Source organism: Hypanus sabinus, chromosome 1 (assembly GCF_030144855.1).
Source record: "Hypanus sabinus isolate sHypSab1 chromosome 1, sHypSab1.hap1, whole genome shotgun sequence".
Classification (NCBI taxonomy): domain Eukaryota; kingdom Metazoa; phylum Chordata; class Chondrichthyes; order Myliobatiformes; family Dasyatidae; genus Hypanus; species Hypanus sabinus.
The window spans coordinates 139299981-139312208 of NC_082706.1; the positions used below are offsets into that span (position 1 = coordinate 139299981).

The 12228-nt window shown below is 42.6% G+C and overlaps 1 protein-coding gene across 1 annotated transcript in view; it reads right to left on the bottom strand.

Moving 5' to 3' along the window:
* LOC132398161 (desmoglein-2-like) overlaps positions 1-12228 on the bottom strand; it is a 75925-nt gene that overhangs the window by 46878 nt on the left and 16819 nt on the right. The window contains exons 3-5 of the mRNA XM_059977224.1: positions 11587-11780; positions 7657-7788; positions 400-558 (exon numbers count right to left, since the gene is read on the bottom strand). Coding sequence (XP_059833207.1) covers positions 400-558; positions 7657-7788; positions 11587-11780 — 485 coding nt within the window. The remainder of the gene's footprint in view (positions 1-399; positions 559-7656; positions 7789-11586; positions 11781-12228) is intronic.

Consider the following 12228-nt stretch of genomic DNA (forward strand, 5'->3'; position numbering starts at 1 on the left):
AAGCCATTCATCTGCTTACAGAAACACACACGAACATTGGAGGAATGTTGTCCCATTCAGCTGCATCTATGTTTGAATGATAACTAAACTTGATTTGATTTCAATTTAAACTCAGCAAGCCAGGCAGCAGCTATGGAAAAAAAGAGTAAACGGTTGACATTTCCGGCTGAGACGCTCCTTCAGGACTTTTCCTCTTTTCCATATATGCTGCCAGACCTGCCGAGTTCTTTGTGTGTGGTGCCTTGTAATTCCAGCATCTACAGATTTTCACACGCTTGTGGTTCTCTGTTTACGCTGCTCAAAGTAAAACTCATAATCCTCGGAGGATGAAAAGCCTGGAGAGCTATTGTGAAGTTTTCAGAAAACTTCAAAAGCCTTTGGAAATTGATTGCAACTTACAGTGAAGTTTGGAGTGACTTCACGATCCACTTTTCTTGTGATGTATAGATGGCCATTGTGGGGATCAATCTTAAAGAGCCCAGGCATTGGTGGCTCGTCAGCACCAGGTCCAGTAATCTTGTAGGTGATACGATAATTGGTATCATAATCCGACCTTAACTAAGGCAAAGAAAGAAAGGAGAGATTATTTTACTAGTATTTTCCTATATAAACACACAGTAGATTCTGGTTAATTGGGCCATTGGTTAATCAGGGCAGTTGCTTATTTAGGACAACTCTTAAAGAACAAAAGCAAATCAAGAAAATAACTGGGATTCCCTTCATTTATTTGGGACAATATGCCATTTAACTGGGGCAGAAGACTTGTTAAATATTTTCCAAACTGTGTCAGTTGTGTCCATGTCTTGCGGCCATTAGACACTACACCGTGCTTAGAGCAAAACGGTTTTGAAATTGCGTCAGTTGCATGTGTTTGTGTTCAAAAAGGAGTGACTTTTGTCACTAATAGTTGGTGAAAAACAAGCAGAAGACAATTCAGAACTGTTCTCCTCACTGCAGTTTCAAGCATTCAAACGTGGAAGTGCCAGAAACGAACGTAAAATGATTCCACTACCACAAGTTAGGGACTACAAAGAATTAAGGCATTGACAATCATTTTGAAAGTTGAATATGGTCCCCGCCAGACACTCAGCTCTTGCCTGTGGCTCCAAGTAGCTATTTGCATGTGATCGTGGGCACACCCCCCGTACAGGTTGGCTAAACCAGGTGAACGTAGCCAGCGGGTCTGATACCCCAGTGAGAAAGGGACGTGTTTGTCCTGTCATGTGAAATCAACCCTGGCCAACTGGATGGATGAGATCTATAGTGAAACCAACTGGCCAGAGTTCTGCAAAGGGAATGACAAGGCATTGAAGAAGTCATGCATCAGAAGTCATCCGCTGCAACCAGGAAGACCCCAGTTGTGATGTCTACTTGTACCACTGGACCCGGACTTCTGAGGCCAACAGAGCGGAACTACTCCAATGCAATGGTTTATCCACTTTAAAAGCTCTCTCACATAGGGTTCCTGTTATTATCTTATACAATGGACAACAGTCAGCAGTATTGATAGTGTTCTAATTTGTTCTGCATTGCATTTAACTGCATAATTTGTCACTCAGTTGAACAGTAGTTTGTCCTTTTATATCTGCCTTTTTAACTATTTCCAACAAGCTTTGGTTAATTGGGACAGTCACTTAATTGGGCCAAAATGTACTGGCCCCAATCTGTCCCAATTAACTGGAATCCACTGTGTATTTGTTTTACTGCTGTAGATGGCCAGTAGACAGCATTCTGACTGGTTTCATCAAGGCCAGGTATGGATACTCCAACGCCCAGGGTTGTAGACTAGGCCAGCTCCATCATGGGCACAACCTCCCCACCATCAAGGACAGCTTCAAATACAATGCCTTCAGGAGGCAACATTCATCTTTAGGACTCTCACTATCCAGTACATGCCCTCTTTTTGTTACTACCATCAGGGAGGACACAAAGGAGCCTGAAGATCCACATTCAGTACTTCTAGAGCAGCTTCTTCCTCTCCACTATTAGATTTCTGAATGACCCATGAACACCATCTTGTTATTCCTATTTCTTGCACTATTTTGTAATTTATATGAATTTTATGTATTTGTATTATAATTCTGCTACAAAATTCAAGATTGTGCACAAATGATAATAGGTCTGATGATTATAATCTGAACTACTTGGATGAGTGTAGCTCTAACAGAGGCCAAGAAACTTGTCACAATGCTGGACAAACAGTGTGCCTGTGACAGACTGGGCTGCGTTTATTACTTTCTGCAGGTTCTGCTGGTCCAGAGCAGGGCAGCTAATGTACAGAGCTGACATGCAACCTGTCAGGATACTTTCTATAGCACATCTGTAGAACTGAGAGAGAATCCTAGTCTATAAGCTGAATCTTCTCATACACCTTGGAAAATAAATGCGCTGATACCCTTTCTTGACCACATCAATGGAGGGACCAGGTGAGGTTGCTAGTGATATGAATTTTTTTTCCCAAATTCTATTCTTCTCCACCCCTTTATCTTTCCCACCAACCTGTCTTCACCTATCACCTTCTAGCTTGTCCTCCTTCCCCTCCCCCCACCTTTTTTATTCTAGCATCTTCCCCCTTCCTTTCCAGTCCTGATGAAGAGTCTCAGCTTGAAATGCTGACTGTTAATTCATTTCCACAGATGATGTGTGACTTACTGAGTTCCTTTAACATTTTGTGTGTGTTGCCCTGGATCTCCAGAGCCTGCAGAGTCTCTTGTGTGTATACATGAACATTACAGTGTGTGAATCAGAGGCTGAACACAACTTTGGACTAAAGCACACTATAACAGATGATGGGTACAATTGAAAACGAGAGATTCTTAACCACAGTGAGTATAGTAACAGCAAACTTATGATTTGAAAGAGACAATTCTAAAAGGCACAGTGGTATCTGTCACAGCCGGGCCCTCTTCCTAGAGGTCATTTGTACATCTCCAAATGTACATTTTGCTGTTACCTAAATGTATGGGTTATAATATGTACTTGTTATTGTGTTTGTTATCTCCGTCGGTAGAAGCTTGTCAAACTCTTAGAAGTGATGCTGTAACTATTGCTAAATTTAGCTCTAGTGTAGGGGTTAGTGCATTGTTTTACAGCCACTAGCAATCAGGATTCAATTCGTGCTGTTGTCTGTTAACATGTATCAGCATAGGTGGGGGTGTGGGGGTGTGGGTTAGTGGGCTAATTGCTCACGTGGGTTTAATTGGGTGGCACAGGCTCAGTGGGCTGGAAGGGCCTGCAACCGTGCTACATCTCTAAGTAAAAATAACACAAAATAAATATAATTTATTCCTACATTTGGGATCCCTGAGACAATGTCAAGCAATAACAATTCTCATTTCACAGGCAGTTTAATACAGGAATTGACAAAAAGGCACGCAGGACTGGCATCATTTCAACTGCCCTTACTATCCACAAACCACTGGACGATGGAATGGGTTCCTGAAAAGCAGGTTAGCTAAATCATGAGAGGAAACCATTGGCTCTCATAGCAATGTGCTTGTGCTCCAAACCACATGGATTGGTACTTCGCAGGGGCTTACCAGTTACTCCTTCCCTTTCGGTTAAGCAGATGGAGACCTATACTTTGCATGAAAGCATGAAACAGCATTGTAAAGAACTGACATGGTGCGCTGCCAAGACTGTATAACCTTGAATTGTAGTGTGTTGGACTCTCTATTTTACTTTGATAAGCAGACTAGAGCTGTGACAGGAGAATGGGATTGAAATACCATAGAAATTACTCTGCCAATGAAACCATTTAACCATCTAACAATGGGTTGCACGAATCCCCTGCTCTGAAGCTGCTTCCCGAGGGTAAGGATGAAGTTTGTTGTTTCAACCACCATGAGATGGGACTAGATTTAGGTTAACAGTACGTGCAATGTTTACTAATAACCCCTGAATCCTATCAATGGCACAGATTGAGGGTGCAGCTGGAGGCCTATGATACCCCTTTTAAAATGAAATTGCTAGCTTGATGGAGTCCCTGGAGGTGTTGTTGCTTACTGGCCTACGTAACACCATTCATGTACCACCTGCCTACATCCAGTTGTGTGGGACTGCCATCGAAGGACTCAGAGGCCAAGTGTTTTTGGATTGTAATGTTCCTGTTCTGGGGACATGCCAGACCTGCTTGTGAGAGCATCAACATGGCTTTTCAGCTGGAAAAATAGGCTACGTTTCACAAACTAGGCCATCAATGACATTACTGCTGAAATGGTGGCCCTTCAAAATCCATTAACATTCGACTTTTGTTGGCCAAGAAGAGAGGTACTTGAGCCATAATTGGCCAGAAGTGTTGCATGTACATCCCTGATAGGACTGAGAATATCACCAATTTAGCTGTGCTTATTCAGCTAGAAGCTGAAAAGGTTAGGACAAGATTGGAGGAGCTACATCGGACTCCATTGACACATTGGGAATTCTTTAGTTGGCTTCTTGAGCTGCGGCAACTCAATTGTACAGTGGGCAATGGGAGCCACATTCTTCTTGGTTGTGACATTCATTTAGAATTCTTGCCTGAGCAGCTGCCTCACACACAAGGAACCTTGTTGAAACTCCATCACAGAATTTTAGAGACTTTGTGTTACTGAAATTTGCATTTCCTCTACAGGGCAAAAAAAAGGGGATTAAGTGCAGATAGTGTTCAGTCAGCCCAGGTGCAAAAGCTCTTCCAAGAAAAGTTTTCAAGTAGAGTATAGCTCTCTTTTGGGGACAGGAGCCATTTGACATGTGGAGACAATGAAATAATAGAAGGATGCTAGTCACACACACTAAGGGACAATTACTTTACTCACTTCAAAATATCATCATTTGTTACCTCATTGTTCTATTGACTTTTAACATCTGTATTGTGAATGGTGATTGATCTTCCAAGTAAGGAACTTGAGTATACAGAGTTTACCATAGTCAATTCTATATAAAATAACACTCATCTGTTCAATGTAGTGATAGGGGTCACGCTTCCTGTGCCAAAGTAAATGAAGTATAATTAATAACATGCAAAGTTTCAGAGTCCAATTAACTGACAATGCAGTAGGATCAATTAATATAGTCCACTTCTCAGAGTTGGGAAAGCAAGAACTAGAGGGCCTAGGCTTAAGCTGAAAGGGGAGAGGTTTAAGAGGAACCTGAGGGGTATCTTCTTCAACAAGAGGCCAGTGGGTATATGGAATGAGCTGCCAGAGAAATTGGTTGAGGCAGGTATATTAATGATATTTAAAGAGTACTTGGACAGGTACACGGATAACAAAGGCTTACTAAACTTTGGGAAATGGGCTTGTTTAGATGGAAATCATGGTCATCAGGGACCAGCTGGTCTGAAGGGCCTGTTTCTGTGCTGTATGAGCCAAGAGTCTAGACTATAACATGCTCAAGAGACCATTATGCACACAGAATTCCAGATGCGCTTTTGTCGATGCCCTGTATAACTGAGTCATAACTCTAGAATTCTTCATTGTTAGATTTTATAGGTGTATCTGCATACCAGGCTTATTCACCAGGATACCCAGGTGCCTCTGCATTCCAGAACTCTAGAAACTCCCACATTATACCAATCTGCCAGGTCTTTGCCCATTCTCTTAATCTATCTTTACAAAAACTTAGGACATAGGAGACGAATAAGGCCATTCAGCCCATCAAGTCTGCACCACATGCTTCAATTATGGTTTATTTTTCATCTCAACCCCATTCTCCTGCCTTCTCCCCAGAACCTTTGACACTCTTATTAATCAAGAACTATCAAACTCCATTTAAAATATGCCCTCTGACTTGGCTCCACAACTATCTGTGGCAAATAATTTCATACATGCATCACCTCTGGCTAGAGGAATTTCTCCTCATCTCTGATCTAACAAGATGTGCCCTCTGGGTCTTAATTACCCCATTATTGGAAACAACCTCGCCGTGTCCCCTGTATCTAGTCCTTGCATTATTCGATAGGTTCCAATGAGATTTCCCCTCAGTTTTCTAAACCCTAGCAAGAACAGGCCCAAACCCATCTATTACTGCTTATATGTTAACCCTTTCATTCTGGAGACCATTTTCATAAACCTCTGGCCCCTCTCTAATGCCAACACATCCTTTCTTAGATATGGGGCCCAAAACAGCTCATAATATTCTCAATATGTTCTGACCAATGCCGTATAGTCTCAACATTACATCCTTGCCTTTATATTCTAGTCCTCTTGAAATGAATGCCAACACCGTCTTCCTTACCTTCTCTTTACCACTTACTTTCAGCAACACACACGAAACACTGGAGGAATGAAACAGGTCATGCAGCATCTATGGAGGGAAATGGGCTTTCAACACTTTGGGCTGCAGCCCTTCAGCAGGGCTGGAAAGACAGAGGGAGATGGTAGGGTGGGAAGGGGTGGAGCAATTGCTGGTAGGCGATAGCTGGATCCAGGTGAGATGGAGGGGGTAATAGGCAGGTGAGGGAGGGGATGTGGGAATGATGCAAGAAACTGCAGGGTGCTGGGTGCCTCAAAAGACTGAAAAAGATGAACTCTGAAAGGAGAGGACAGTGGAGAATGGGATAAAAGGAATAGGGTGAGGACAATTTGGTGACAGTGCTGGAGGTTACTGTGCCTATATCTTATCCCCAGAATTCCAGTTTGCCAAAGGCCTGTAGTGTGCCGTATAAACTCCCAGGCTAGTAAGGTGAGATTTGAACTACTATGAGCCTGTCCTGGGGTTGCAGTGGGAGGGAGAAAAGGAGTAAAGTGTGTGAGAGTTGGAGAGAGGATAGGGCCTTGATTTGTTTTAGCATTGCTGTTGCTGATGCTTGTGTTGTTCTGAGCATGGTGAGCTTGCTTAGCAGGCACCAGAATGTGTGGTGAACTTGCAGGTTGCCCCCAGCACCTCGTGATTGTTGAAGCAAACAATACATTTCACTGAATGTTTGGATGTACGTGCGACTGAGACTGCAGGCGCAGGAATCTGGAATAACAAGTAATTTGCTGGAAGAACCCAGCTGGCTGAGCATCATCTCCGGGAGGCATCTGTCTTGTGCAGGATTTCAACCCTAAATGTCGACAATTATCTTCTTCACCAATCTGCCTAGCACCACTAATTGTAACTTGCTCAGGTTCCTCCTTTTGCAGTTCCCAAGATACCGCTATTGTTTTGGATTCTACTTGTACTCTTATCCTGAAAATTGAAGCCAAATTCAATCCATCTGCTGTTTACTTGTTTTTCCAGTACTACCTCCCAGACTCATTTTCTGTAGGACAACCACTCTTTGTTTAAAAGTTAAGAGTTATGGTTTCTGCATCAGTGTTAGGCTAAGTATGATGGAAGCATTCACCAGCATGGGCTTCACAGGCTGAACCAAGACAGGCTCCCCCCACTGTATGCAGATGACAATAATGCAACAATTCCTAAACACAAGAGGTTCTGCAGATGCTGGAAATCTTGAGCAACACGTGCAAAATACTGCAGGAACTCAGCAAGTCAGGCAGCATCTCTGGAGGGGAATCAACAGTTGAATGCAATTGACCACAGTCTTGAATGTTCTCAGTAATAAACCAATTCCGATTCTGATTATGAGAAAGTTTTTTTTGCAACTGAATGGAGTGTTAGTACCAGTAGAACATCAGCACTCTCTGGATGCATATTTATACAATGCGAGTCAAACTAGTGATATCAACCTACAATGGCAATGGGATTATTCATCGGGGGTTCATTTTCTCGAACATCGATAGGTGGAGAGATCCACTCTCGCTTCTGTCGGTGGGAGGTCCTCCTGGCTGGAAATCGGATGACTTGGATTCCTCTCCTTTCAGACTGTGAAAACAAAAAAATAGCTTTAGATCTACACAAAGGTGACAAAAGATTACCTGTTATTCCAGTCCAATGTGCGAAAGTCATTACTTGTGCAAACAACACGTCACCAGCTAAATAGATTGTTTATGAATGCATGACTAAATTCAATTGTACCCAGAAACAAGTTTTAGTTTTGCCATGAGATTTTATTGCAGCTGAGAACACAGGCAAGTTTCAAAGGGATAGGCAGGGTGGAGATGAGGTAAAGGTTATACTCTGGAAATTTGATTGAAACTAGTTTCTGTTTTCCTAAGGGAGATATGAAGTTAGGCAAGTAACCCAACCAGGGAAACTGTCAGGCAATTTTTATATTTGTGGTGAACTACATATACCTGTCGACACGCCCCCCCGCTGACTGCTCCTGTGGCTCCTCCCACGGACCCCGGTATAAAGGCGATTGGAGCCACCGCCCCGGCCTCAGTCTCCAGGATGTAGTGTGCTGGGCAATTGCTGCTTGTTCTTTCTTCCAGCCAATAAAAGCCTACCTTAACCCATACCTCAGAGTCATTGATGGTGCATCAATATTTAAATGAAAGGAGGGTTCTAGAATACAACTTTCCTTTGGATACATTCAGGACTCAGGAATTGGGAAACTGTTCAGACACACCCATGTCTAGAACTGTCGGTTCTACTTAGTAATTAAGATGAGCTCTTGAATTCACAAATTCTTCTCCCCACCCCTCTTCTAGCAGCAGATACAAAACCCTGGAAGTATATGCCACCAGGCTCAAGGACAGCTTCCACCCCACTGTTATACAACTACTGAACGGTCCCTTAGTACGTTAAAATGGACTCGGGCTCACTGTCTACCTCATTATTGCCTTTCGTCATTGTCTTCCTGTACTGTCGTCTCTCTGTAACTGTAACACTATTCTGCATTTTGTTATTGTTTTTCCCCTTGTACTACCTTAATATACCAAAGTGATGAAATCCTCCTTGCTGATTATCAAAACTGGCACAGCTCAAGGGTGTGTGCTTACCCCATTGCTCTAAATGGTGTCGCAGTAACAACCTAGCACTCAACATCAGTAAGGCGAAAGAGTTGATTGTGGACTTCAGGAAGGGTAAGACGAAGGAACACATACCAATCCTCAGAGGGATCAGAAGTGGAGACAGTGAGCAGCTTCAATTTCCTGGGTGTCAAGATCTCTGAGGATCTAACCTGGTCCCAATATATTGATGTAGTTATAAAGAAGGCAAGACAGCGGCTATACTTTATTAGGAGTTTGAAGCGATTTGGCATGTCAACAAATACACTTATAAACTTCTATAGTTGTACCATGGAGAGCATTCTGACAGGCTGCACCACTGTCTGGTAGGGAGGGGCTACTGCACAGGACTGAAGCTGAAGAAGGTTGTAAATCTAGTCAGTTCCATCTTGGGCACTAGCCTGCAAAGTACCCAGGACATCTTCAAGGAACGGTGTCTCAGAAAGGCAGCGTCAATTATTAAGGACCTCCAGCACCCAGGGCATGCCCTTTTCTCGCTGTTACCATCAGGTAGGAGATACAGAAGCCTGAAGGCACACACTCAGCGATTCCAGAACAGCTTCTTCCCCTCTGCCATACAATTCTTAAATGGACATTGAAGCTTTGGACATTACCTCACCATTTTTAAAAAATATACAGTATTTCCATTTATACACTTTTGAAAATCTATTCAATATACATAATTGATTTACTTATTATTATGTTTTATTTATTATTATTTTCTCTCCGCTAGATTATGTATTGTATATTGTATTGAACTGCTGGTGCTAAGTTAACAAATTTCATGTCACATCCCAGTGATAATAAACCTGATTCTGGTTATTTACATGGATCTATGGAGTTACTGGGCAGATACTGGCACGGATAGAGGAATGGCTGACAGGCTGGAGGCAGCAGATGGGAATAAAGGGGGCTTTTTCTGGTTGGCTGCCAGTGACTAGTGGTGTTCCTCAGGGGTTAGTTTTGGATTACTACTTTTCACATTGTTTGTCAATGATTTAGATCATGGAATTGATGGCTTTGTGACAAAGTTTGCGGAGGGGTAGGTAGCGCTTAGGAAGCAATGCAATTTCAGCAGGACTTTGACAAATTGAAAGAATGGGCAAAAAATGTGGCAGATGGAATACAGTGTTGGGAAGTGTATGATAATGGATTTGGTAAAAAAGAGTGCAGACTATTATCTAAATGTGGAGAAAATTCAAACATCAAAGGTTCAAGGGGACTTGGGAGTCCTTGTGCAAGACTCCCGGAAGGTTAATTTACAGGTTGAGTCTGTGGTAAAGGTGGCAAGTGCAATGTTAACATTTATTTCAAGGGGAATAGAATACAAAAGCAAGGAGATAATGCTGAGCCTTTATAAGACATTAGTCAGACCACACTTGGAGTATTATCAACAGTTTTGGGCCCATATCGCAGAAAGAATATGTTGGCATTGGAGAGAGTCCAGAGGAGGTTCACGAGGATGATTCCAGGAATGAAGGGATTGACAAGAGAAGCGTTTGGTATTTTTGGGCCTGTACTCACAGGAATTTAGAAGAATGCGGGGGTGGAGGGGGGGAAGAGGGTGGAGAGATCTCATTGAACCCTACCGAATGTTGAAAGGAGTAGATAAGGTGGATGTTGAGAGGTGATTTCCTATGGTGGAGGGTACCCAGAACTAGAGGGCACAGCCTCAAAATTGAAGGATGACCTATTGGATCAGAGGCAAGGAGGAATATTTTTAGTCAGAGTAGTGAATCTGTGGAATGCTCCCCCACAGGCTGCAGTGGAGACCAAATCGGTGGGTATACTTAAGCAAAAGTTGATAGTTTCCTGATTGGTCAAGGCTTCAAAGGGTATGGCAAGAAGGCAGGTGTATGGGGTTGACTGGGATCCACAATCAGCCATGATGGAAAGGTGGAGCAGACTTGATGAGCTGAATGGCCTAATTCTGGTCCTATGTTTTATGGATGGCATTGTGCTTGGCAGACATTTTGAGCCAAAGTATTTGATCCTACCCAGCACTGTTTTATGTTCTCTTTTCTATGTTATCATGCACGTAAATAAGGTTTGCATAGATTTAGCATGTCAACAAAATCTTTCACAAACTTCGATAGATGCACAGTGGAGAGCATCTTAACTGGTTTCTTCAAGGCTTATTAAGGAAGCACCAATGCCTAGGAATAGAAAAGATTACAGAGTGTGATGGACAGCCTATTCCATCACAAGGCCCTCCCCATAAGTGAGTACATTTACATGGAGAATTGCTATAATAGAGCAGTATCCATCAAAGACCTCCAAAGACACTTACCTTCCAGGTCATGCTCTCTTCTCGTGCCATTGAGAAGGTACAGATGCCTCAAGTCCCACATCATCAGGTTCAGAAACAGTTATTAACAAACAATCATCAGGTTCCTGAATTGATGTGGATACGTTCATTCACCACAACTCTCAACTGTGTCTATGACCTACTGACTTACTTTCAAGGACTCTTTACAACTTACGTTCTCAATATTATTTTTATATATTTACAGTCTGTCTTCTTTTACACATTGGTAAGTTTTTGTTCATATATAGTTTTTATTTGTAAATTCTATTGTATTTCTTTATTTTTCCTGTAAATGTCTGCAAGAAGATGAACCCATAGTATTGACACATACTTTGATAATACATTTTCTTTGAACTTTGAAATTTAGTAGAGTACTTTGTCCTCAATGAGTCTCCTCTCTCTCTCTCTTTCGCACACATTTGGTCCACACCAATAAATAATCTGGACTCTTTAACCTCTCACCTTTGTCTTTAACAGGATATTGACCACCCATATTTCTCCACTGTTGACATCAGTCATCCACACTATAAACTTGCGTGTTGCATCAATATTTTCAGACCGAGTGGCAGTTATGGATCCATTCTGATGAAATTCAAAGCCGCCGTCACTGGTGTTTAGCCTGACGTTTCTCTCCAAACTGCAGTCGTGAAGCGGCACTGGACATGAGGAAACAAAGTAAATTCACCAACACAAACATCCAACACACCAAACAAAGGAGAATCTCACAAGCTGGGCCAAGTTCACCAACAGCACGTTCTGGTACAAGCACATTGACACAGCAGCCAAGGAGGCACACCGGCACTGACATTCAGTATTGTTCCCAAAGACCCTCACTGATTTTCACACATGCACCGGAGGAAGCCTCCACAGGAGGCTACAGAAACTTATCATATTCCCTCTGACACATACAGCTTTTATCAAAGCACCGAGCAAAGTATTCTATCTGGATGCCTAATTGCTCGGTATGACAACTGCTCTGCACGTGATCACAAGAAACTGAGATTTGTACCCACATTCAGCACATCACAGAAAGCAGTCTCCCCTCCTACTCACTACTCCCCTCACTACTCAATCTACACATCTCACTACCTCAGTAAAGCAGTC